Source organism: Antechinus flavipes, chromosome 4 (genome assembly GCF_016432865.1).
Source record: "Antechinus flavipes isolate AdamAnt ecotype Samford, QLD, Australia chromosome 4, AdamAnt_v2, whole genome shotgun sequence".
Classification (NCBI taxonomy): Eukaryota; Metazoa; Chordata; class Mammalia; order Dasyuromorphia; family Dasyuridae; genus Antechinus; species Antechinus flavipes.
Window position 1 is genome coordinate 298,421,577 of NC_067401.1, and position 26,091 is coordinate 298,447,667.

General features: G+C 32.4%; 1 protein-coding gene across 5 annotated transcripts in view; it reads right to left on the reverse strand.

Moving 5' to 3' along the window:
- CEP85L (centrosomal protein 85 like) overlaps positions 1–26,091 on the reverse strand; it is a 236,514-nt gene that overhangs the window by 34,784 nt on the left and 175,639 nt on the right. For all 5 annotated transcript variants that reach the window (XR_007953619.1, XM_051997622.1, XM_051997619.1 and 2 more), the window contains exons 4-6: positions 20,366–20,484; positions 8,639–8,756; positions 2,597–2,779 (exon numbers count right to left, since the gene is read on the reverse strand). Coding sequence is in view for 4 of the 5 variants with exons in the window: in XM_051997622.1 (XP_051853582.1) it covers positions 2,597–2,779; positions 8,639–8,756; positions 20,366–20,484 (420 nt within the window). In the remaining variant the exon portion in view is untranslated. The remainder of the gene's footprint in view (positions 1–2,596; positions 2,780–8,638; positions 8,757–20,365; positions 20,485–26,091) is intronic.

Here is a 26,091-nt window from a genome sequence, read left to right on the forward strand (position 1 = left end):
ATATCTAGGATATACTGTAACCTATTTAACATGTAAAGGACTGCTTGCCATCTGGGGGAGGGGGTGGAGGGAGGGAGGGGAAAAATCGGAACAGAAGTGAGTGCAAGGGATAATGCTATAAAAAAATTACCCTGGCATGGATTCTGTCAATAAAAAGTTATTTTAAAAAAAATTCTCCAGTTCTTTTAGTAACCACAAATGAAGTTTATCCAGACCTGATTACTATAACTCAAATTTTAAATTCTTTACATTTTAAGTGAATCTATTTTGATAAAGTAGGGTTCAGCTAAGGAAACCAGTTTTTTTTCCATGTTTTTGGAAAAAATTTCCGTTTGATATGCCCAGGAAAAGCTCCTCTATTGTCACTAATGTTAATCCTAATGGGAAAAACATTATTGGAAATTCACTCTACAAGACAGAACACAATTCATCCTAAATGTTGATTAGTAAAAGTGTATTTAACTGACTGAACATAAAAAACCTTGAGTTAAGAGAAGCATGTAGACATGAAATCATTAACTGTACTGAGTAGTGCCTCTAATCTAGTTATAATATGTGAATCTAAGAAAAGACGTAATAGTATCTCCAAAATAGGGGTGTTATATAGGTTTGCTTATGTAGACATATATTACTTCACAGAATGAAAAAAAAAAAAAAAAAAACTGAGGGGGATGGGAGGTTAATAGCTTCACTCAGATAAATTTAGATGAACAAAAAACGGCTAAAATTATGACTGATATTATCTGATATCTTTAACAGGACAATAAGATGAAATTAAAGGAAAACTTTATAAAAAGAAGCTTAATTTAACTACTTTAACCCTTAGTTAATACAGTTAACCCCCTTTATTAGTTATGAACATAACTACTGATTTTTAGAAGATGTCTTATTCTGAATTTTCAATCCTACTTCCTATTTCCAGATATGAGACATACATGAAAATGGAGAAAAATCAACAGTACAGAACTTGGGTTAAGGGGCAGCTAGGTGAGGCAGTGGATAGAATAACAGTCCTGAAGTGAGGAGAACTGAGTTCAAATCTGGCTTCAGACAAGATCTCCTAGCTTTGTGACCCTGGGTGAGTCATTTAACCCCAATTGCCTCAGCAAAAGAAAAAAAAAAAAAAAGAATTTGAGTTTTAAAAAAAAAAGTAGTAGTAAAAATAATGATTAAAGAAAAATAAAATAAAACTGAAGATGGACAAGTTCTTATAATATTTTCCTTAAGTCATAATTAGTAGATTGACGATCTAAGAGGGAAAATACTTGTCTGCACTTACCATCAATAATTATTTATTCATTATTCATAGAAAACATAGCATTGTACTAAAAACATATACCATGGAATAAGCAAAAGGCAGAGGACCTTGAGAGTTCACTTGCTAGCTATTAGAAAACAGATGACAGAATGAATTTCATAATACACATTTGTAATATAATGAAATCCAATTTAATGATACACATACTAATAAGTATGATGAATGTAAAGCTATATATTGGGGAGCCCAAACATAGTTGCATATAGAGAATCTATTGATTCCTATGTTCACTATAAATTAGAAAGTTTAAAAGAAAGAGTAATGGCTCAATGTCAGGAAATCCAATTCTGCTACTAATTATCTAAATAACAGGCAAGTCATTTAAAGTTTCTGTAAGTTAATCTTACTCAGATATAAAGTAGAGATATCTCTTCACAGTGATAGGAAAAAGATGAAATGAGATCAGAAATGTGCAATTGCTATAAAAATAAAGTTTTAAAAAATCTTACACAAATAGGATAATAGGAAAATGGATTTAGTACTAGAACCGATTTTAGTGCTCATCTGGTATAATTCACTCATTCTGCAGATGAATAGACTGGAGACCCAGAGTAAAAGGGCTAAGACAAAATGTGAATTTAGGATATTTAAATCAACACATACTGTTATTTTTGCTAGAATATATTGTTTACTCAACTCTCAAAATAACGAGTTTCTCCTTGGTCAAATGATTTTAAATGGAATTTTTAAAAATCATATATGAACAACTTAGCCTGATTTCATTCTTCCAGGAAATAAGACACAGAAAGAAATAACAAGAGTAGAAATATTGTTATTCCTATGCAAAAGAAAATAACTTACTAATGTCAAATTTTGGCCCTAGGAACAACTATAGTGGACAGAATGCCGGTCCTAAAGTTAACATCAAAGTTGATGACCTGAGTTCAAATCTGGCCTCAAGACACTTACTACACTTCCTAGCTGTGTGACCCTTGGCAAGTCACTTAACCCCAACTGCCTCCGGAAAAAAAAAAAAAAGAATTATGCATATTGATTGCAAAGAAATAATTTAATGTTTCTATATACCAAGGTGTCTAAAAGCCTTTTTTGTAGACTTAATGGTTTAAATTTTGCACATTCAACACATATTATAAATTAAAATTATACATTCATGTTAAATAAACACATACATAGCTGGGATTCTTGCTCCCAAAAAAAGATTTCAGATTTCTTTCAGGTCTATAGACTGGCATGGAAATCAATAAAGCAAATCAATTTAGTTTAAGTGGCCAATACACTAACAAACCAGAAAATAGAACATTATTTAAAAATGTTCACCTTCTCTTCCAGTTTCTTCTTCTCTTCATTAGATTTGTTTGCACTTTGCTTGAGAAACTCATTGAGTTGCAAAAGCTCTTTTTCAGCAGATGCAAGCTTTCGTTCAAGTTCCTCTTGTTCAGGGCGACATATTGATCGGTCAGGAAATGGAGCCTGTAGTGAAGAGTTATCATATTGTGGTTGCTAGATAAGAAAAACAAAAGAGGGGTTAAAAATATTTATTATTTTCTTATTGACCCAAAATGAATCTGGAAAAATACAAATCAGTTTTATTTTATCTTATGCATTAATATATTTATATATAACTCAAGAGTTCTATGAGAAATGGATATACCACATAGGAACAAGTTGTTTCTCTAGATGCAGATATAGAATGCAAATATTTCTTCACAATTTTGAAAATATATTCAAATATTTCCTAACAGAATCCCACAAGAGCATGAATTCATAGAAGCAAGATTTCAAAATCAGATAACTTGGGTTCAAAATCTGGCTGTTATCCACTAGATATAAGATGCTGTACAAATCAATTAGCCTTTCTAGTACCAGTTTCCTCATCTATTTAGGTCCCTTTCAATTCTAAAATATTATGAATCCAAATCTGAACTACTTTACTATTTTTTCAAGTAGATAGAGAACTCTGACTTCATAAAATATATTTGGAAAGAAACACTGATCCAAATCATGGTAAGAACTGATCATGAAAATAAGGAACAAATTTCATCCCACAACCTTCAGAATAAAAAGAAGATCAAAACTGTCCAGGTTGGTGGGACTATGCAAAGACAGGAAAATGCAGATATTTCTGGGGAAGATATGCCAGACTATCTGGAAAACAATTCTAACTGTTGATCAATTAACTGACATTTATCAATTGCCTTTGTGCCCTGTGCTAAAAATAAAAGCACAAATCGTTTCTAGTCTCAGAGAAATGAAAAAATATGAAGCATCTGCTGCAGCTAGGTGGCACAGTGGATAGAGCACCAGTCCTGAAGTCAGGAGGACCTGAGTTTAAATGTGACCTCAGATACTTAATACTTCTTAGCTGTGTGTGTCCGTAGGCAAGTCACTTAACCCCAACTGCCTCAGCCAAAACAAAAGGAAAAAAAATGAAGCGTCTAACTTAGGTGATTTAGGGTATGAAGTTACGAGAGACTTACAATACTTTGAGTATAGGATACTTGAGTTCAAATCCTGCCTTAAATACTTATTGGATATGTCATACTGGGTGAGTCAGTCTCAGTTTTGTCATTTATAAAATGGTGATAAGAGCACCTACCTTTCAGGTTTGCTGTGAGATGAGATGACAAATGTAAAATGATTTGCAAATCTTAAATCACTCTATAAATGCTGCTTCTTGTTATTACTACAACATGTATGCAAGAAAAGTTGTTTGATATAGCAATACAGATCAGATGTATATGTCAAAGAAATTAAAGAAAGGACAGGTTAATATATATCCCAAAATACTTACAGCAGCACTTTATACAGAAGAAACTAAAAATGAGGTAGGTAGGGTCTATCAACTGAGGAATTGCCAAACAAATATTAATATGGCTAAATAATGTACTATGTTATGAAATGAATCAGTAACTACATGAAAGAAGAAATCTATCAAAGATTCAAAAAAATGAGATGACCAGATGAAATGATGCTGAAGTAAGCAAACAGAATTAGAAGAATACCATGTAACGGTTGCCAAGCTCTGATTAATTTTAATACCTAAACTGATCTGGAGAACTAATTCTTGAAGCATCTTCCTCTTACTAAGTGGGAATGAAAAAAATATATTGTCAGATTCAGTCATTCTGTTAGTTGTTTTTGCATAAATATTGCATTGATTGGAGAGTTACATGGGAAGTTTAAGGAGCAATGGCTTGTTTTTGTATGAAGACAAAAAGTAACAACATTTACAAAGCTAACAAAAACTATCAATCTTACAAAGTCAATGTTACTATCCTGCACGAAGTCACCCCAGCTAAATAAAAAGTTAACAAAATGCCAGGTTCAAATTAGACAGGGAAAAAAGGTCCCCAGCTTTATTAACAGCTGTTAATGAAGAACAACAAAGGCCACATATAGTGTTTGGAGGAAAAAACAAACAAAACAACCTCCTTTACCACAAAAAAATGAGACAGAAATAGAAAATGGTTTATCAACAGTCCTAAATATTAAGAAATGGTCAGCTTTTCGCGTTAGTAAATAAAACTTGCACTTACACCAAGCAAATTTTTTAAAAAGTAAAATTACAAGATATCTTTCCAAATCTTCATGGGGGCCAAATATGACCATTATTTCACAAACTGTGGCCAAAATATTCACTCTAATGTAGATACCCAGATTATAACGCTACTCAGACATAACTAGATTGGCACATAAATGAGATAAATACACTTTCTCACCAAATGGGTAACATATCAGAGCTTTGATTTCACAGACAACAGCCTATGTATGAGAAGTCAGATGTCAGTCATTTCTCTACCATCATGATCCATCAGGATAGGACTTGAATGGAAAAATCCTATAACAAAGGGTACCCCTAAGATTTCTAAAGGAAGGCCCATAATTAGTTAAATCATATTCTCAGTAATAAATCTACCACTTAGTAAATACTAGTAAAAGGCATTAATATTTTCAAATTTTCTTCTTTTTTTAGATCTATCCACCACTAAAAGAACATAAGTATCTTTATAAGAACATAAGTATCTTTAAAGTGTTACAATGAAAGCTCAGTTCTCTATTGAGGCAAAAGGTATCATTTTTCTCATCTTTCAGATACATAAATGTCTTGCTTTCCTCAACCCACCTTAGATTAGATGAGTGACATAGACAGAGTATAAATACTTGGAGTCAGAAGACCAGCATTCAAATCAAGCATCAGCCTCCTTATAGCAATGTAACTTGATAAGTCATTTAACTTCTGTCTGTCAAGTTTCCTTATCCATATAAAGGAGATTAGTAATAGCCCCTACTTCCCAGAACTATGGTGAAAATCAAATAAAATGACATTTATAAAGTATTTTGCAAACCTGAAAGCACTGTATAAATGATAAATAATTAATGGTGTTAAAAATGTATTTTTAAAATGCATAATAAAGGAATTCAGAAGAATTTATCTTTTACAAATCATACTTGATGAAAACTACTATATAGATCACATATATACTATTTCTTTCACTAATCAAAATGATCATTTTTGCAACTGAAAATAATTTAAAAACTAAAGGCAATAGAGTAATTTTAGCATCACATTTATATTCTTCTAATCATGCCTTTACTTACAAAGAAAATGAAATTAAGCTTAGTTGTACGTATATGCCAGACCCTTACTCCCTAAAATTTTTCACATGATGTTCCTCATATCTTAGTAAACTGCTTTTCTTTTTCCAAAGGGAATTTTTAAATTTATTTATAACTTCTTCTAATTTCCCAGAGAACATCCAAAATCTGCTCATTATATTTTTTTAAAGGCAATCTTTTTTCCCCACAATATCCTTTTGAGGCATCCCCCCACTTCCATCCTTACTTATCCTTGAATTCTATCTTAGAGAGCCCTCTGCTGGAGAGATGCTCTAATAATATAATGCTTTTAATATTTTCTTACACATTTATTATCTTGATTGCATAATTGTTATTCAGTTTTAAAATACTAGTATAAAAACACTGAATCAAAACATTTAGAAAAAGTGAGATAATTCTGATAATGGGGGTAAATAGTTGCTATTATAAACATGTATATCATAGAAATAAAATAAATTATTATTAAGTACCATATTATAGAACCTCCCTATGATAATCAGTTTAGGATTCTCTAAACTTCTTCTCTAAAGTCTGTCATAGAACTCCTTCCCACTTTCTTGGCTAAGAACTTCACCTCATCTATCACCATAAAGAGAGCTCCCACTGATTCCATGACTCAGAGTTCTTCTACCTATCCTTCACTTCTAGCTCATGTGAAGGAGTGACCCTTCCCCCCTCGTGAGCCCTCTACAAACATCCTTAATCCCATTCCCCTCTTCTTAGGCTGAATATTTCCACTCTCTTCCCTGTCTACTCTTCAACCTCTCCAATTCCTTTGCTGCCTACAAACTTGCCTATATGTCAAGCCATCTTTAAAAAAAAAAAAAAAAAAAAAACTTTCACTCAACCCATTAGGTATTATCCTCTCTCTCCTGTCTTTCTTGGGTACAACTCTTGAGAAAGCTGTATATACTAGATGCCTCTCTACTCCTCTCTCTTGAGCCTAAACCTTAGCAACTGGGCTTCCAATCTCATCATTCAACTAAAAACTGTTCTCCAAAGTTACCAATGATCTTGTAATGGCCAAATTTAAAGGCCTCCATTCAATCTTCATCCTTCTTGATCTCTTTTCAAGACTTTCACACTACTGAATCCCCTCCCCACCTTTTCTTAGATACTTTTGCCTTTTTATGAAACTACTCTTCCCCGGTGTTCCTTCTAATTGTACCTTCAATTTCTTTGCTGAATCTTCATCCATGTGATTCCCACCAACAATGGGTACCTCCAAAGCTCTGTCCTGAATCCCCTTCTCTTTTCCTTCTATACAATCTCCCATGGGCATCCTATCAGCTCCTATTCAACTATCACTTATGTGTTTATGTTTATGCCCCATACTTGCTCTTTTAGAGTCTCACCCAACATCACAAAACACTTGATGGATATCTCAAATTAAATGTTTCACATGTACCTCAAAGTCAATATGTGCACAACAGAGCTCCTTATCTTTTTCTCAATTTTCTTCCCAACTTTCTTAAGGATGGAATCCAGGCTCACAGTCAAGTGTTATCCTCAAGTATTCACTAGCTCTCTTCATATCCAATATCCAAAATTTTTCCCCCAAAATCTTTTTATTTCTGCTCAAATAACATCTTTCAGTCAACCCTATTGAAGGCCCTTATTTCATATTTATACCCAAGATAGATAATTGACTCCTCTACCTCCTAGTCTCTTCCCCAGGAACATCCATCCAATCTCACATGGCTGTCAATATGATATTCTTAAAATCTGATCATATCTCCAACAACCCATCCAAACCTTCCCAAATTCCATTATTCCCTAATATCTCCAGGATCAAATATATAATTATCTATTTGGCATTTACAACTTGACCCCTTTGCAGTCTTCTTACTTTCACTCCTCTCCATATACTTTTATAGTCAATTACCTTGGCCATTTTGGTGATTGCTGAACACTACATTACAATGCCTGACCTCATGCAGTTGCATCATGATATCATATTCCTCATGCCTGCAATGCTCTACCACCTCACTGCTGATTCCTATCTTCTTTCAAGACTAATTTAAAATCCTACCTTTGAGTGGCAATCTGTCTCAATTTATCTCCCCTTCTGCCCTCTTCCTTCTAAAATCACATTGTATTTATTTCTTGATAGTCAGTTATCTACATGTTTTCACTCTCAATAGAATGCTATTTCCTTGAGAGCAGGAGTAATATATTTTACAGCCTTACAACAGTGCCCACAACAAGGCAAATGTTTAATAAATGCTTGTAGATTGATTTCATATAAATGGGATCTCTGAGATTTATCCAAAAGAATTTTTGGTGAAGCTACCTCCTACTAAACTTTTCGTATTTCAGTAACTAAAGTTCAAAACTGCTGAAGGACGGAGAAGTTGACAATTGATGTTCCTAAGGCACCTTAAAATTCACAAATAACTTTACAACTTTTTATTATTTGAAGTGGATTATCCTGATCTTATAAATGAAGACACAAAAAGTTCAGGGAAATTAAGCACCTTGTCCAAGGATGGATGGTAGAACATAAACCCAGAGCTCCTTGGATTCCAAGTTCAGTGGGCAATACACTAACTAAAATATGCTACTACACATTATATGTGAAACAAATTCTGTTACACAGTAAAGAACAACAGTAGAAAGCCTTTAGAGACTTGTTATCCAATCTCTAGGAAAACTGTAGATAGGAAAACATCAAAGATTGGTGCTTTGAGGTATAAGGTATGAGTATACAAAATGTTCATAAAAATACCTTCTATATCTTACCTGCAAACCTGCAACATAAGAATCCTCACAATTTACAAAATGACCCAACATGGCATGTTGTGCTCGTAATTCATTATCCCTGATCCTCTGATGGAGGTTGGTTATTTGTTGTTTCTGCCTACAAAACAGAAATTCAAGTTAGGTTACCCCAAAAAAAAAGAAGAAAAAGAAGCAGCAGCAGCAGCAACAGGAGTGACCATTTCTCAAGGGAAATTCTCATTTCACCCTAGTTGCAAGGATATAAAATCAACTTTTAAAACTTTTTATTGAACTTAAAACATAAAAATGTCCATACACAAAAATAAGATTTTACATGAAGGCACAAGATGATATCATATGCAACTTATTTTTAAATTATATGTCAAAGTTAACCCAAGTAACCAACACTGCCTTTTCAACTTCCTTCTGTTTTCTTTTCATTTTAAAGATTCCACTGACTTTTTCTTCTTTAGCATCACTATTACTACCTACTTAGTCCTCCATAAAATTGCTTCTCACACATTAAAAAATGAAAAATAATAGAAACAAAGGCCTTCCCTCATAAGTATTATAGTCAAGAAAACCAAATTCAGACATTAGTCACATCTTAAAATGTATGTCTCATTCTGTAAGCACAGTCTATTTACCTCTTGCCAAGACCTAAGAATTATGCTTTTTTATCAATTTTCTGAAGTTATAACTAACTGATCATCTCACTGATCAAAATATTTAAATCCTTAATAGCAGTTTGATTTTTCTATTATGCTAAAAGCTGTTCCCCTAGTGCTTATCCACAAATCTTCCAAGGTTTTTCTGAATTCATTCCTTTTATTTCTCTAAGAATGATGTCCTCTAAGAAATGTATTCCTAATTCCTAAGAATATTATTCAGCATCTTGATGTACTATTCAACAAAATGTATATATCCAACAAATAGCGGAGAAGAGAAAAAAGAAAAAAATGTAAATTAAATTATCACAAAAAAAATTTAAATTATTTATGTTATTAGTCATTACATGTTTCATTTTGTTTCATTGGAAAATGCTGCCCAGTTTAAGGGGATAATTTAAGATCTGGATCTCTTTATCAAGTCAATTAAGCATTTTAGTGCCTACTGTATACCAAGCACTCTGTTAAGTTCTGGGAATACTAGAAGGGCCAAAACAGTTTCTGTCTTCTAGGAGCTCACCATTTAATTGGAGAAACCACACACAATTATGGACAAACACTATGTGTGTATTATGGACAAACACTATGTGTGTGTATATATATAAAGCTAGCATTAATAAGGACCAAGACTTCTTGCAAGAAGGTAGGGCTTTACATGAGACTTTTAAGGTAACTGGGAAGCAAAAGTGAAGAGGAAATTCCAGACCAGAGAGATAGCCAATGAAAATGCCTGGAGTGAAGATCAAATGCTACTATGCATGGAACAAAAAGAAGGCTAAAGTCAATGGATCAAAAAGTACTTGGAAAAGAATAAGATGCAAAAAGACTGGAAAGATAGAAAAGTGCCAAATTATGAAAAGCTTTAAAAGCCCAATCCTGGTGATAAAAGGAAACCAATGGAGTTGAAGAAATTGACATGGCTGGATAAGTAAATCTGAGAATCATCACATTCATGTTGATGATTTCACCAAAAAAAAAGAGTATGGAGCAATAATTCTCAATGTCTTTGCTCTCAGAGTTCTTTTATGCTCTTAAAAATTATTAAGTGTCCCAAAGAGATTTTGTTTCTTTTTGTTATATCTATAGATATTTGCTACATCAGAAATTAAAACTGGTAAATTCCTAAGTATTTACCATCTCATTTAAAACAATAAATTCATTACATTTTAACAAAAATGATATTTATTTTATAAAACTATTCTCAAAAACAAAAGCAAAACGAGAAGGGTAGCACTGTTTTATATTTTTACAAATTTCATGTCTGGCTTAATAGAAGGCAACTGGAAATCTCATATCTGCTGTTTCATTCAATCTATTCTTCTGTGTTATTTTGATTGAAGTATATGAAGAAAATGTAGTTTCACATAAACAAGTAGTTACAAAAGGAAATTATTTTAAAGAACATTTTTAGATAACTACAGAATTTTTTTCTTTGAAACTACACCAAAAATTAACAAATGGCAGGTTCTTTAAAATTAGTTGTCCTAAATTTTAAAGATTAGTATGTTCTGAAATGATATCAGTATATTTTTCTTATTCAATTCTATAGGTCTGCCTTCCACTTTGAATGGATCTTTTATTTTTGTACATCATACATTGGTCACCTGAAAAATACAAGACTACTTTTCCTCACAATGAACTTCTCATTTTGTCCTACAAAATATTAAGAAGATCTACATCTGATGGTCAAGAAATAATGAAATTAGTAAACTTTATTGTTTCATGTAGAGTGTTCAAGTGAAACAAGTGTTTTTGTTTTTTAAATTACCAAATAAAGAATACAATGACTACTGATGCAGTTTGGTGCCACTGTCATAATTCATAGGAAGACAGCAATATTACTCACTTTTTATAAAGGTGAATCACTGAAAATTTAAATGTAAATTATTAATAAATCACAAAATTTGCAAAATTAAACATTTTTAATATTCTGCTACCATTTAGATATAACCTTAAGCCTCCCCTTTTTCAATGACTGCTGACACTGTATAACCATAAGCAAAACAAGTACCAGATCTATCTATATATGTGTTCTTTTGGAAGGCCATAGTATAATTTTATAGAAATATTAACTCAATCTTAATGTCTGAGGTTAAATCTTTAATCCATAAATCAAATAGCCTCTAGAAAATTCCATTGTACACTCAAGAGAGAATGAGATTGAAAAAAGCAAATGACATCTTAATATTATTATGCAAATGGTTTTAATTTCATAAACCCCAAGTGTTAGGAATCCAAACTGTTTGTATAAAGGATTTAGGATTGATATATAGCATAAAAGGATATCATTTCTCCATAAAAACTTTTAAAGAAGGTGATCTATCAACTGCCTCGTGGCAGCTGACAAACTAGTACAATGACCCCATCATTTTAACTATTTGAAATTAAATAAATGCATAAAAAAGAGGGAAGATGTACCATAAAAATTCAATGCTATCTTCAATTTATGGATGAAGTTAATTTTTTATAGGGATACAATCTAAATTAGTTTTTCCTTCCCTTTTTGTTTTTTTTTTCTTTATTAATTCTAGTGAATTGAATATTATATAGATATAAAATTGTTGTTCAGACAATAATTTATGTTGAAGGATGATAAATAAAGTCAAAATTGAGACAGGAACACCAGAGGAGGAGCTAATGAAGTTTGCAAAGTCTATGGAGATTTTATTTTTTTAGAAAAATAATTAATAATTTAAAAAAAAACCTTCATTGTTATTGTGTTCTTACATTATCCACATTTCCCATTATAATAGTAATTAGCATTTATATGGAGCTTTTAAATTTACAAAATGCTTTACAAAAATTACCTCATTTAGTCCTAGCAACAACCTTGGAAAAAGTAGTTGCTATTATGATTTCCACTTTACGAATGAAAAACAAAACAAACAACAAGAAGCAAAAAAAAAAAAAAAAAAAAAAAAAATCCATGCAAATAGAGATTATTTCTTGCCTAATAAATATCTAAATAAAGACCAGAATTAGTCTTCCTGACTGCAGGATATGTTGTATAAACATTTTAAATGTTTTATGACTTCTAGACTTTTCATATACTTTTCTTAAATTCCTTCAAAACAATAAAACAACTTTCAACAATAAGTCACTGAAGTTTCCTTTAAAACTTGATGAAGGATTATTTTGTGAAACATTCTATTCAATCCTAATTGAAGAATTTTCCATGTAAGGCAGACTCATATTCTATACTGAAATCCAATGAAATAGTGTTTTTCTTCAAGTATATGATTTTTTTTAAATTTTCTAATGATTATCTGGGGGAAAAAAGTCAAAGATTTAAAAGTTGAAACAGGCAATTAAAAAATTTTGTTCTAAGCTTTTCAGTCATGTCTGACTCTTTGTAACTCCCTTTGGGGTATTTTCTTAGCAAAGATACTGGAATATCTTACCATTTATTTTTCCAGTTCATTTTATAGATAAGGAAACTAAGGTAAACAGGGTTAAGTGACTTGACCAAAGTCAGCCAGATAATAAATATCTGAGGCCAGTTCTGAACTCAGGAAGATAAGTCTTTCTGACTCCAAGACAATCAATTCTATTCACTGCACCATCTAAGTACCTTAACTATAAATTTAACATCCTCTAAAAATATATCAGTAATTTGATGTTACAACTACCAAATAATTTTTTAAATTTTTTTTCTAATAATTTATTCTTTCCCAAATACTGGATACCTTTATTTTCCAGCTCCTTATATTTTCCATTAAAAGTAATCCTGAATTGCAAACATGTCTTTCTACTCCTCACTTCACTATGTCTACCCAAAGGCCTCTGAACTTTTCAATATTAGTAACTTTTGTCCAAAATAGAATTTGAAGGAGGCTCCTATATAATCACTCTTCTATTTTGATGGCTATGCTATTTTTACCCAATTCTCATGCTTTTACAGAGGAGATACATTCTTTAAAAGTTACATATAAATAGAATTACATTTCAAGGACAATGAGGAAGCTAACCATACCCCTCCCCTCCTCAAATAATCTTTTTTTATATGAATAATTTATCTGTTGCTTTCCTTTTCTAAAGTCTGAAATTCTACATATTGGGATTTTCTGAAGTAGTGGTTACCTAAAATGGCTAAATACTTTTGTTTTAATAATTGCAAAGCAAAATAACTAAGAATCTATGCAAGAAGGTTGACGGTGTTTCATAGAGGATAGAAGGAAGCACTTGCAATGAGAAAGAGAGACAGAAAGGATACAAAAATAGGAGAGAGATATACGAGAGACATGAAAGGGGGGCAGTGGAGGAAAGGGGGGGGAGAGGGAGGGAGAGAAGAAGGAGAGGGAGAGAGAGAGAGAGAGAGAGAGAGAGAGAGAGAGAGAATATTAAAAAACATACTCAAAGACATGGCTGCAGATATTCAGAGGTTTAGAATCCAACTAATATAATGACCTAAATAGTCTATCAAAGCCCAGGGATGTTTCAGGGATGAGGTCCAATTCTAGACTTCCCAGAAAGAAAGACTTAAATTGAAATCCTGCCTGTCAGACAATCATTATATTTGTGATCCTGAGAAAATATCTTTCAAACTGATTTGTTTTCTTTCACAAAATTAAAGTATCTTTAAACATTTTCTAACCATGACCTATACTTGAAAAAGTCACATTAAATTAAATGCTCCAGTACTTTCAAAATAAATTCAACTTCTCCTTCTCAAGGTGGAAGGATTATTTTGTAAATAGAATAATCCATTTTATTTCAAAACAGACATTTTCCCACCTCAAACTGGAAAATTCAATTCTAAAGTCATCAAAGGGACTTTCAAGGAATTATAGAACAAAGACATTAAAACAGCTTAAACACTTTAAAAAACCTCAAACAAGCAGAAAGAGATGGATAGTTTTGACAATCAGTAATCCAGGCAATTAAACCAAAGTTTCTTTAAAAAAAAAAAAAAAAACTATTTATGTTGACAATGTTTTTAGAAAGGCAAAGAAAATAAAACAATATAATTCAACAAGCTGAAATTAATAGACCTAAGCTTGCTAAAGTTGGTAGCGGACTGTTAGGATTTGTGTTGTGCTAACAAATTTGAACTCAGAAATTATGGTTAATAAATTATTAACCATATTTGCATTACTTACAAAAATCTAAGTAAATATCCTTTCTGAAGATAGAAAAAATCCCTGTGTGTGTGTGTGTGTGTGTGCGCGCGCACGCGCACACATGCACACATAGATAATTTTGAATGTATCATATGTTTAGATTATATAGCATTTGTTTGTTTTCTATTAAATTGTTACAAATCTAATTGATATTAATAAAACAATTACTTATTTAGTAACTATTTACTTTTAATTAATTTCAACACAAAGTATAACATTTTGCCCCTTGAAGTATCCCCCAACCAAGATTCTTGCTTATCCATTTTTTCTCCCTCACTTTTCTTCTTTGAAAAGTAAACAATACAACAGTCTTTTACTTTTATTTCTAATTTTCTTGATACTCCTCATATTTGTTAATACTAATTACATTATACAATTTCATATATTAATAGCAATCCTAAATTTAATATCAGGCCATCAATAGGCATTTTAATTGCTTTGATGTTTTAATTTAATTTTACTTATTGGCAAAAGTGATCAAACATAGAAAAAGTCAATGTTAGATGAACTGAAAATACAAGCATACTAATACATTGCTGATGGAACTATGAATTAATCAATCAATTTTATAAAAGTAATTAGAATCATGTTAAGAAAAGGACCAAAATGTGAGTCTGACCTAGAGATTCCACTATTAAACATATACCTCAAGAAGGTCAAAGAGAGAAAGGTCTCCTAAACACCAAAATATTTGTGGCAGAATTGTAGAAAAAAATAGACTTTATTGGACTACCTGCCAGATAGGGGAAGGGTAGAAGGAAAGAAGGAGAAAATTTGCACAAAAGGTTATGCAAGGGTCAATGTAGGAAAAATTACCCATGCATATGCTTTATAAATAAAAAGCTTTTAAAAAAAAAAAAGACTTTTTTTAATGTGGTAATAATACATGTGTAATGAGTGAAATGAAATTATATATATATATATATATATATATATATATATATATATATATATATATATATATATATGTTAGTAGTTACACATGTATTCTGACTTCCATAGAGATAGAAAAGATAATTTATTTTATATATAATATATATATCTTCTTTTCTATCTCTGTGGAAGTTTTATTTTAAATTCCTTTTTTTTAATTTTAATTTAATTTTTTTATTATAGTTTTTTATTTACAAGATATATGCATGGGTAATGGGTAAGTTTTCAGCAATGACCCTTGCCAAATATTTTGTTCCAACTTTTCCCCTCCTTCCTCACAACCCTTCACCCTTCCTCTAGATGGCAGGTAGACCAATATATTAAATATGTTAAAGTATATGTTAAATGCAATATATGTATACAAATCTATATAGTTATTTTGCTGCATAAGAAAAACTGGACTTAGAAATAAGGTAAAAATAACCTGAAAAGGAAATCAAAAATGTAGGCGGACAAAAACAGAGGAAATGGAAATGCTATGTTGTGGTTCACACTCATTTCTCATAGTTCTTCAGAGGGGCATAGCTGGTTCTTTTCATTATTGAACAAATGAAACTGATTTAGTTCATCTCATTGTTGAAGAAAGCCATGTTCATCAGAATTGATCATCATATAGTATTGTTGTAGAAGTATATAATGATCTCCTGGTCCTGCTCATTTCACTAAGCATCAGTTCGTCTAAGTCTGTCCAGGCCTTTATGAAATCCTCCTGCTGGTCATTTCTTACAGAACAATAATATTCCATAACATTCATGTACCATAATTTATTCAGCCATTCTCCAATTGATGGGCATCCACTCAGTTTCTAGTTTCTGGCCACTACAAAAAGGGGCTGCCACAAACATTCTTGTACACAAGTCCCTTTCCCTTCTTTATGATCTCTTTGGGATATTGGGCTTATATAAACTTATATAAGCCCAGTAGTAACACTGCTAGATCAAAGGGTATGCACAATGTGATAACTTTTTGAGCATAGTTTCAAATTGCGCTCCACAATGGTGGGATGCATTCACAATTCTATCAAGAATGTATGAGTGCCCCATTTTCCCATATGCCCTCCAACATTCCGCATTATCTTTCCCTGTCATTCTAGCCAATCTGACAGGTGTGTAGTGATATCTTAAAGTTGTCTTAATTTGCATTTCTCTGATTAATAATGATTTGGAGCATCTTTTCTGGCTAGAAATAGTTTGTTTTTTGTTTTTTTTTTTTTTTTTGGATATTCTGTGACTTCATTAATTTTTTTTTTAAACTTTTTATTGACAGAACCCATGCAGGGTAATTTTTTACAGGCATTATCCCTTGCACTCGCTTCTGTTCCGATTTTTCTCCTCCCTCCCTCTACCCCCTCTTCCAGATGGCAAGCAGTCCTTTACATGTTAAATAGGTTACAGTATATCCTAGATACAATATGTGTGTGCAGAACCGAACATTTCTCTTGTTGCACAGGGAAAATTGGATTCAGAAGGTATAAATAACCCGAGAAGAAAAACAAAAATGCAAGCAATTTATATTCATTTCCCAGTGTTCTTTCTTTGAGTGTAGCTGGTTCTGTCCATCCTTGATCAATTGAAACTGAATTAGCTCTCTTTATCGAAGAGATCCACTTCTGTCAGAATACATCCTCAAATAATATCGTTGTTGAGGTAAATAATGATCTCCTGGTTCTGTTCATTTCACTTAGCATCAGTTCATGTAAGTCTTCGCCAGTCCTCTCTGTATTTATCCTGCTGGTCATTTCTTACAGAACAATAATATAGAAATAGTTTCTATTTCTTCACCTGAAAATTGTCTGTTGATATCCTTTGACCATTTATCAATTGGAGAATGGCTTGATTTCTTTGAATTAGAATCAATTTTCTATATATTTTGGAAATGAGGCCTTTATCAGAACCTTTAACATAAAAATGTTTTCCCAGTTTATTGCTTCCCTTCTAATCTTGTCTGCCTTTAGAGATCATTATTGATCACAAAATAGATAATTTTGATTATATCAAATTAAAAAGCCTTTGTACAAACAATCAAAATTATCTATTTTGTGATCAATAATGATCTCTAGTTCTTCTTTTGTCACAAATTCCTTCTTCCTCCACAGTTCTGAGAGGTAAACTATCCTATGTTCTTCTAATTTGTTTATACTACCATTCTGTATTCCTTGATCATGAATCCATTCTGATCATATCTTGGTATACGATGTTAAATGTGGGTCAATGGCTAGTTTTTGCCATACTAATTTCCAATTTTCCCAACAGTTTTTGTCAAACAGTGAATTCTTATTGTAAAAGCTGGGGGTTTTGGGTTTGTCAAATACTAGATTATTAAACTTATTGACTAATTTGTCCTGTGAACCTAACCTATTCCACTGATCAACTAGTCTATTTTTTAGCCAATACCAAATGGTTTGGGTGACTACTGCTTTATAATATTGTTTTAGATCTGGTACAGCTAGGCCACCTTCATTTGATTTTTTTTTTCACTAGTTCCCTTGAAAGTCTTGACCTTTTGTTCTTCCAGATGAATTTTGTTGTTATTTTTTTCTAGGTCATTAAAATACTTTTGGGGGAGTCTAATTGGTATAGCAGGAAGTTTTACTGAAAAAAAAAAAGTAATCAAAGATCTAAAATTTGCTTTCAAGAATATCCTTAATAAAGAAGACAGGAAAGGAAAAGAAATAATTTTCACAAATAATAACTTACAGCACACCACATCTTTGCAATCACAGCATGACTAAAAGATGCAGAGAATACAAAATCCTAAAATGCATATGTATATGCTTTAAAAATACATATGTATAAACCAGGAGATCATTATATACTTCAACAACAATACTGTATGAGGATGTATTCTGATGAAAGTGGATTTCTTTGACAAAGAGAAGATCTAACTCAGTTTCAATTGATCAATGAGGGACAGAAGCAGCTACACCCAAAGAAAGAACACTGGGAAATGAATGTAAACTGTTTGCATTTTTGTTTTTCTTCCCGGGTTATTTTTACCTTCTGAATCCAATTCTTCCTGTGCAACATGAGAACTGTTTGGTTCTGCACACGTATATTGTATTTAGGATATATTGTAACATATTTAACATGTATAGGACTGCTTACCATCTGGGGCATTGGAGGAAGGGAGGGGAAAAGTCAGAACAGAAGTGAGTGCAAGGGATAATGTTGTAAAAAAATTACCCAGGCACGGGTTCTGTCAATAAAAAGTTATAATTATTAATATAATATAATAAAAAAAAACAAGATGAGAGGTACAAAAATAAAAAAAGAAAGAAAATTAAATATATATATATTATTATTAAATTATAAATAAATAAATAAATTATAAATAAATATATATATTTAATTTTCTTTCTTTTTTTATTTTTATATATATATGTGTGTATGTGTGTGTGTGTGTGTGTGTGTGTGTGTGTAAGTGTGCAAGTATCCCTTACCTGACATATGCCAAAAATCCTGTAAGATTACTTGAAAAAAAAGCCATTCTCCAATTGATAAATGGTCAAAGGACATGAAGAAACAATTTTCAGATGAAGAAATTGAAACCATTTCTAGTCATATGAAAAGGTGCTCCAAATCACTATTGATCAGAGAAACTGCAATCTAGGGAATGAGGTGGGGGAAGGAGGAAGATTATAAAACAAGGATTTGCAAGGGTTAATGTCAAAGAATTATCCATTATTTTGAAAAATAAAAAGTTTTAATTTAAAAAAAAGATTACTTGAAAAAACATATAACTATGTTCCATGACTCTCTAATTATTAATCTTCAACAGCAAAATGTATACTCAATATAGGTTTCTGTCACTGTCATGGAGGATGCAAAAAATCCTATCACATAGTCCTCCAATTTTTAGATAATACTTTCACTTGTCAAATCCTGAAACTTTATAGAACTTTCAAACTCAGATGCATAATTACTCAAAGAGTGTGGTGGACTAAAAAGAAGAAAATGAATGGAAAAATAATGTATTTTGTTCAAATTTTAATGTGTAATTGGCCAAACTTTATCCATTAAGAGAAAAGGGGGGAGGGGAGGCTTGAGGGAAAGAGAAGAGAAGGATGATGCTAAACAAACAGTGGGATAAACAATAAGTTGGGTTAGGGTTAGAGTTAGGGTTAGAGTTAGGGTTAGGGTTATATTAAGTATTTACTGTGTTGAGGTTGGGGGCAGCTGGGTAATACAATGAATATAGAACACTGGGCTGAGAACCAGAAACAATCATTTTCCCGACTTCAAATCTGTATTTAGTCACTAACTGCATAACCATGGGCAAGTAACTTCACAACATCTGCCCCAGTTCTTCTTTTATAAAATGAGCTAGATAAGAAAAGAGCAAACTACTAAAGTATCTTTGCCAAGAAAACCTCAAATAGGATCATGGAGAATAAGAAATAACTGAAACAGCTGAGTAACAATAAAAAAATTATAGGTACTATACTAGGAAGGTATTGAATAGAGAGTAAGATTGTGAGAATGGATATTGTTGCTGTTTGTATATTTTGTTTAGGGAAGAGAGGAAATATGTAGCATTTATTCTAAATTTCTCTCTGAAACAAGCTCTGTCATTTGGACATAAGTATACATTGTCCAATGTAAGTGATGTACAACTATGTTTTATGACTACCATTTTGTCTAAAGAATTAATATTACTAGCCACTCAAAGGCCAATACAAAAATGCATAAGCATTTCACAACATTTTGCCAATGAAGAACTGTGCCAAAGAAACAGTAAAAAGGATGTTACCAGAGAGATGCATTACCAGAAAAAGAACATAGACATCATAAATGCAAGTGCAAAGTATAAACTGTGAGCAACCAGAATGTTGTTGATATCCACAAAACATTAAGAAATCTAAAACAAAGCATCTAAAATAAGTGGATAATTTGTGATAGGTGTTTCTCTTTGTTTTAAGAAGGAACATGAAGGAGATTTCTTTAACACTCAGATCTTGCAAATAAGTTAAATATAAGTTAATATCCATATTTAATATATAACAAAAACTAAAACAATTATATACTGACCTGTCAATTACAATTTCCTTCTGTCTTAGCAATCCTTCTTTGATTTTCAATAAAGATTCCCATCTATTGAAATCATGGTAGCCAGAAGATGAATAATTTTGACGAGGGCCAGTCAAAACCTGAATAAAAATTTTACATAATTAGAGCAGATCTACAGCAATGTTAAAAGAAAGATATATTTCAGGGATCAAATACATATTTTAGATTTCCTGCCAAAATAGTGACGAAACTGTCTAGTTTTCCCACATACCCTCTCTAGAAAATTTAATGTTCTCATCAAAGCAAGTAATGATTAAGAAATCCAATGAAATTTACAGTGACTTATACCCCAGACATGCATGGAATCAGCCAAAATCCGAATGAGGTATATGAAAGAAAGCCCTCTCCAACCAAGCTAGCATGAGCGTGTACAGGATAGCTTCCTGGTCAGAGACAGAGGATTCCTATAGCGGGGCAAGGTTCTGAGTCTAGAGATTTCAAAATCTCTTGCTGAGAAAGCAACAGGATGAGGGCCTTGGAAGTTCTTGGGAGTAGCCACAATTGTTTTTTTTTTTTTTAATTTAATAATAACTTTATATTGACAGAATCTATGCCAGGGTAATTTTTTTACATTATCCCTTGCACTCACTTCTATTCTGATTTTTCCCCTCCCTCCCTCTACCCCCTCCCCTAGATGGCAAGCAGTCCTATATATGTTAGATATGTTGCAGTATAGCCTAGATACAAAATATGTTTGCAGAACCGAACAGTTCTCTTGTTGGACAGGGAGAATTGGATTCAGAAGGTAAAAATAATCCAGGAAGAAAAACAAAAATGCAAACAGTTCACATTCATTTCCCAGTGTTCTTTCTTTGGGTGTAGCTGCTTCTGTCCATCATTTATCAATTGAAACTCAGTTAGGTCTCTTTGTCAAAGAAATCCACTTCCACCAGAATACATCCTGATATAATATCGTTGTCAAAGTGTATAGTGATCTCCTGGTTCTGCTCATTTCACTTAGCATCAGTTCATGTAAGTCTCTCCAAGCCTCTCTGTATTCCTCCTGCTGGTCATTTCTTACAGAACAATAATATTCCATAACATTCATATACCACAATTTACCCAGCCATTCTCCAATTGATGGGCATCCATTCAATTTCCAGTTTCTAGCCACTACAAACAGGGCTGCCACAAACATTTTGAGTAGCCACAATTGCTGACCAAATTAAGAATCCCAGATCTCTGAATGGAATAACTCAGAATTCCAAGGGTTCTGAGGTCTCTGATATTTTGTTCTGAAATCCCAAAGAGGGCTCTGACGATTCAAAGCTATGTACCCCAAAGATCTAGAGGTGACTAATTATATATTATGAAGATCAGCTCAATAACCTAGGGAAAAAAAACTTCTTCCTTTTCTTTCTCTCACAGAGGGGATGGTGAGATAAGAGAAATTGGCAATATAGAGGTACCCATTCCTCACTAAAATATAAGTTCTAGTAACATTTTTTAAATTCCCATAGGGAAACAGAAAAAAGCCTAAGTAGATGAATTTAAAAAGTAACCTATAAAGCATATTTCCCACTTTTTAAAAATGTTATATGGAATGGAAGATTAAAAATTTTCTACAGACTCTTCTTTAAGTTCTGCTTCACAGAGGAAAATTTTTTTTGGGTGGGGGAGGGGGGGAATGTTTGACTTTAAGGTTTTTCTTTTTTAGGCAAATTTTTTCCAAAACCTCTCCAAAATTAATTTTAGTCCCCAAAGCATGTGCAAAACTCCTTCAATAGTAAAATCTATCAAAATTGTAAAGATGTTGATCTTGACTAATTATTGCCAATTTTATATGCCAGTATCCAAAGTAGGCTCTACTTACTTAAAAATCCTAATCAGCACTACTTTTATAGTACCTTTTCTTTCCCTCTATTAAGGGTAAACTCCTACAAACATTTTCACGAGATCTTTATGATATACCACTATAATAGAATAAGAAATATATACTGTCCTTTGATTGGTATACATAGTATATTTTTATATGCATCTTTAACCCTTGTGTTTCTAAAAAGCTACATATAAAATTAATCTCCAAGATTCCAATCTTATTTTTTGAATGAAGTTTTTCCCCCTTCTGTGGAGAAACTAACTCTAAAACATCTGAAATTGTACTTAATGACTCAGAAAGATCTGCAGAGTAGCACACTTAATTTCTGGAGGAAAGTAGTTACAAAATAAAAAATAAAAAATAAAAGCTCAAAATAAAAGTTAGAATTATCCTATGAAAACCCATTTCAGTCAAGGCTGTGATGCATTGTATAATCTTGCCTGGGCCACCTAGTGCCTACAAAAACTCATCTTTAAAATGGATTCATTTTTTAAACTGCCAATTAAAACTTCTTTGCTTTCTTCAAGATGCACGTAGATGGTCTATTTTTAATGAATTTTTACCTGTTTCTCTAAGAAAAAAGTGATCTCTCATTCCCCAATATTTAATCTCTTTCTGCTTATCTCTCTTATGTACTATTCTCCATTTTTAATTACATTTATTTGGATATATGTTAAAGAATAATAAGCTCCATGAGGACAAGGCTTTTGTTTTGTATCTTTAAATTCCCAATGCCAATAACAGTACCTAGCACAGTAGGCATTTATTTGCTTAATAAAACTTTAATTCTTAAAGTAAAGAAAGTTTTATTTTTGTTTTGTTTTTATAAATGTTTTGTTAGTTTCAATTAGTGAAGTTTAAAGAGCAATGTGAACCAAAATTAGTCCATAGTCTCACTATGAAGGGATTTGTGGGCACTAAGCACAAAATCTGTAAGTACTTCTGGAAAACATATGTCACAGGAAGGTAAAGATTTGTTAAAAGTGAAACTCTACTTTAAAAAAAAAAGATCATAGAAGTTTTGCAAGGGTCAGTGATGAAAAATTACCCAAGCATATGTATTTTTTAATTTAAAAAAAAAGATCATAGACATATGTTAAATGTCATCCTAACAGAATCATAGGTTCAGTTCTTTTACTTTGTTGAGAAAGAATATGTAAGAGACATGGTTAAATGCACAATATAGATAAAGAATCAGTAAAAGAGCCTGACAAGAAGTCAGACAAGCAGGAAAACCTAGAGGAGCAGCTGGTTGTGCAGTGGATAGAGCACTAGCTCTGAAGTCAGGAGGATCTGAATTCAAATCTGATCTCAGCCACTTAAGACTTCCTGGCTGACTACACATTTGTCAAATTGGCTAGAATGACAGGGAAAGATAATGCAGAATGTTGGAGGGGATGTGGGAAACTGGGACACTGATACATTGTGAATTGTGAATCATGAATACATCCAGCCATTCTGGAAAGCAATTTGGAACTATGCTCAAAAAGTTATCAAATTGTGCATATCCTTTGATCCAGCAGTGTTACTCCTGGGCTTATATTCCAAAGAGATCTTAGGGAAGGGAAAGGGACCTGTATGCGCAAGAATGTTTGTGGCAGCCCTCTTTGTAGTGGCCAGAAACTGGAAATGCCCATCAATTGGAGAATAAATTGTGTAAGAAATGACCAGCAGGATGATTTCAGAAAGGCCTGAAGAGACTTACATGAACTGATGCTGAGTAAAATGAGCAGGACCAGGAGATCATTATATACTTCAACAACAATACTATATGATGATCAATTCTGACGGATGTGGCTCTCTTCAACAATGAGATGAACCAAATCAGTTTCAATGGAGCAGTAATGAATTGAACCAGCTACACCCAGCGAAAGAACTCTGGGAGATAACTACGAATTCCAATCCCTCTATTTTTGTCCACTTGCATTTTGTATTTCCTTCACAGGCTAATTGTACACTATTTCAAAGTCCGATTCTTTTTATACAGCAAAATAACTGTTTGAACATGTATACATATATGATATTTAACTTATACTTCAACATATTTAACATGTATTGGTTAACCTGCCATCTGGGGGAAGGGTGGGGGAAGGAGGGGAAAAGTTGGAACAAAAGGTTTTGCAATTGTCAATGCTGAAAAATTACCCATGCACATATCTTGTAAATAAAAAGCTATAATTTTAAAAAAAAAATTGCCCTTTCCTCCCCCCCAAAAAAAATTCCTGGCTGTATGACCCTAGGTAAGTCACACAGGGAGGAAGAGAGGGAGGAAGGAAAAAAGGAAGGAAGGGAGGAAAATAGAAAGAAAAAGGAAAATACAAAGTCAAGCAAAATGAGAACTGAGAAATTCATTTTGGTGATACAAAGGTCACTGATGATGGAAAAAAGATTTTGCCATGAAGTGATAACAGTTGGAAGCCAGATTTGAGGAAGGTGAAAAGTAGGCACAAAAAAGTAGACAGCATTTTTCCTGCCTGTAGTTGGGTTGTTAAAAAGAAAATAGATATGGGATGAAAGATTAGGGCAATGGCAAGTGGTTATGTCTTTTTAAGAATGAGAAGACCAGGGCATTGTTTGTGAGAAGGAAAAACTTAAGTCATAGATAAGAAGAGAATGGTGAAAGATGGGATTACTGAGAGGAAAAAAGCAGGGAATGGAAAAAAAGGGTTTATGTACAAGGGTTTCACCTTCGCAAAGAGGACAACTATATTGTACATCAGCTTTGGATATTATTAGGAGATAGTAAAATTAACTTTGTTTACTTTCTAATCTCTAAATCCATTATAGGTTGAAACTATAAGGAGGCAGCAAAAAACACTTATATAAATATAAAGTTTATTTCCATCTTTCAGGGGCAGATACCCATATATAAATGCCCATATCCAAAAGATTCCACCTTTTTAAAAGGATCTGACCTATATCCTTCATACAGAATGTACAGTCTACACCACTTGAAATTTATAAGCACTTGAAACACTTGGAGCCAGTAGCTTGATATCTATTGTAGGTCTACAGGAGAATAGTCATATCTATACACCCTAAAAATAGCAGGCAGGCAGGCAAGTTCCACATTGATGGTAGGTCAAATTCCTTGAAAACATGCCATAAATTAAAATGATGTAATTAAAAGTAGACTTTCTAATATTTAAAAAATAGAAAGACAGGGAGGCTAGGCTTACTAATGTAGATCTTTATGTAGAAATGACTACAAATGAGGAATAAAATTTCCTAAAGTGTCTATAAGTTATAAACAAAACAGTAAAAAATTTAACAATTAAAAGTTCTCATTTTCATTATTCCTGTTTACTCCAACATATCAGAAGGTGAAAAAAAAATACAACTTCAAAAGGGTCACAAAATTTTTATAAAGAATTTAGAAAGTTTTCATGGATTCTGGGAACAGCTTTGGGAGAAAACTGTTCTGACTTTTCTCCTCCCTCCCTGCACCTCCTCCCCCAGATGGCAAGCAATCCTATACATGTTAAACATGTCATAGTATATCCTTCTTCTTTTTAATTTGGAGAAATGAGCTAGGGATGGGATTTAGAATGGCATTTTTTTTTTTAAATAAAGAAATGGTTTACAAGTTTCAAGTAACTTTTAAAGTCAGTTGTAGATAGGAAACTTTATAAACATTCCATGAGATACTTAAAAATAATTAGGGGTTCTATCTCAGTTTTATTTCACGTTCTTCCTTAAAGCATTTTTGAAAAGAAGTGAAAGAGGGTAAAGTGTGTATAGTAGTAAGAAATAATATATATACTACAGTAACATAACTGTAACATGACTAGTGCTCTCTTCTTCTTTGGTGTTAATCTAGATCTGCAAACCCTCAAGGAATTTAAGAAACACCTAGATGACTAGGCAT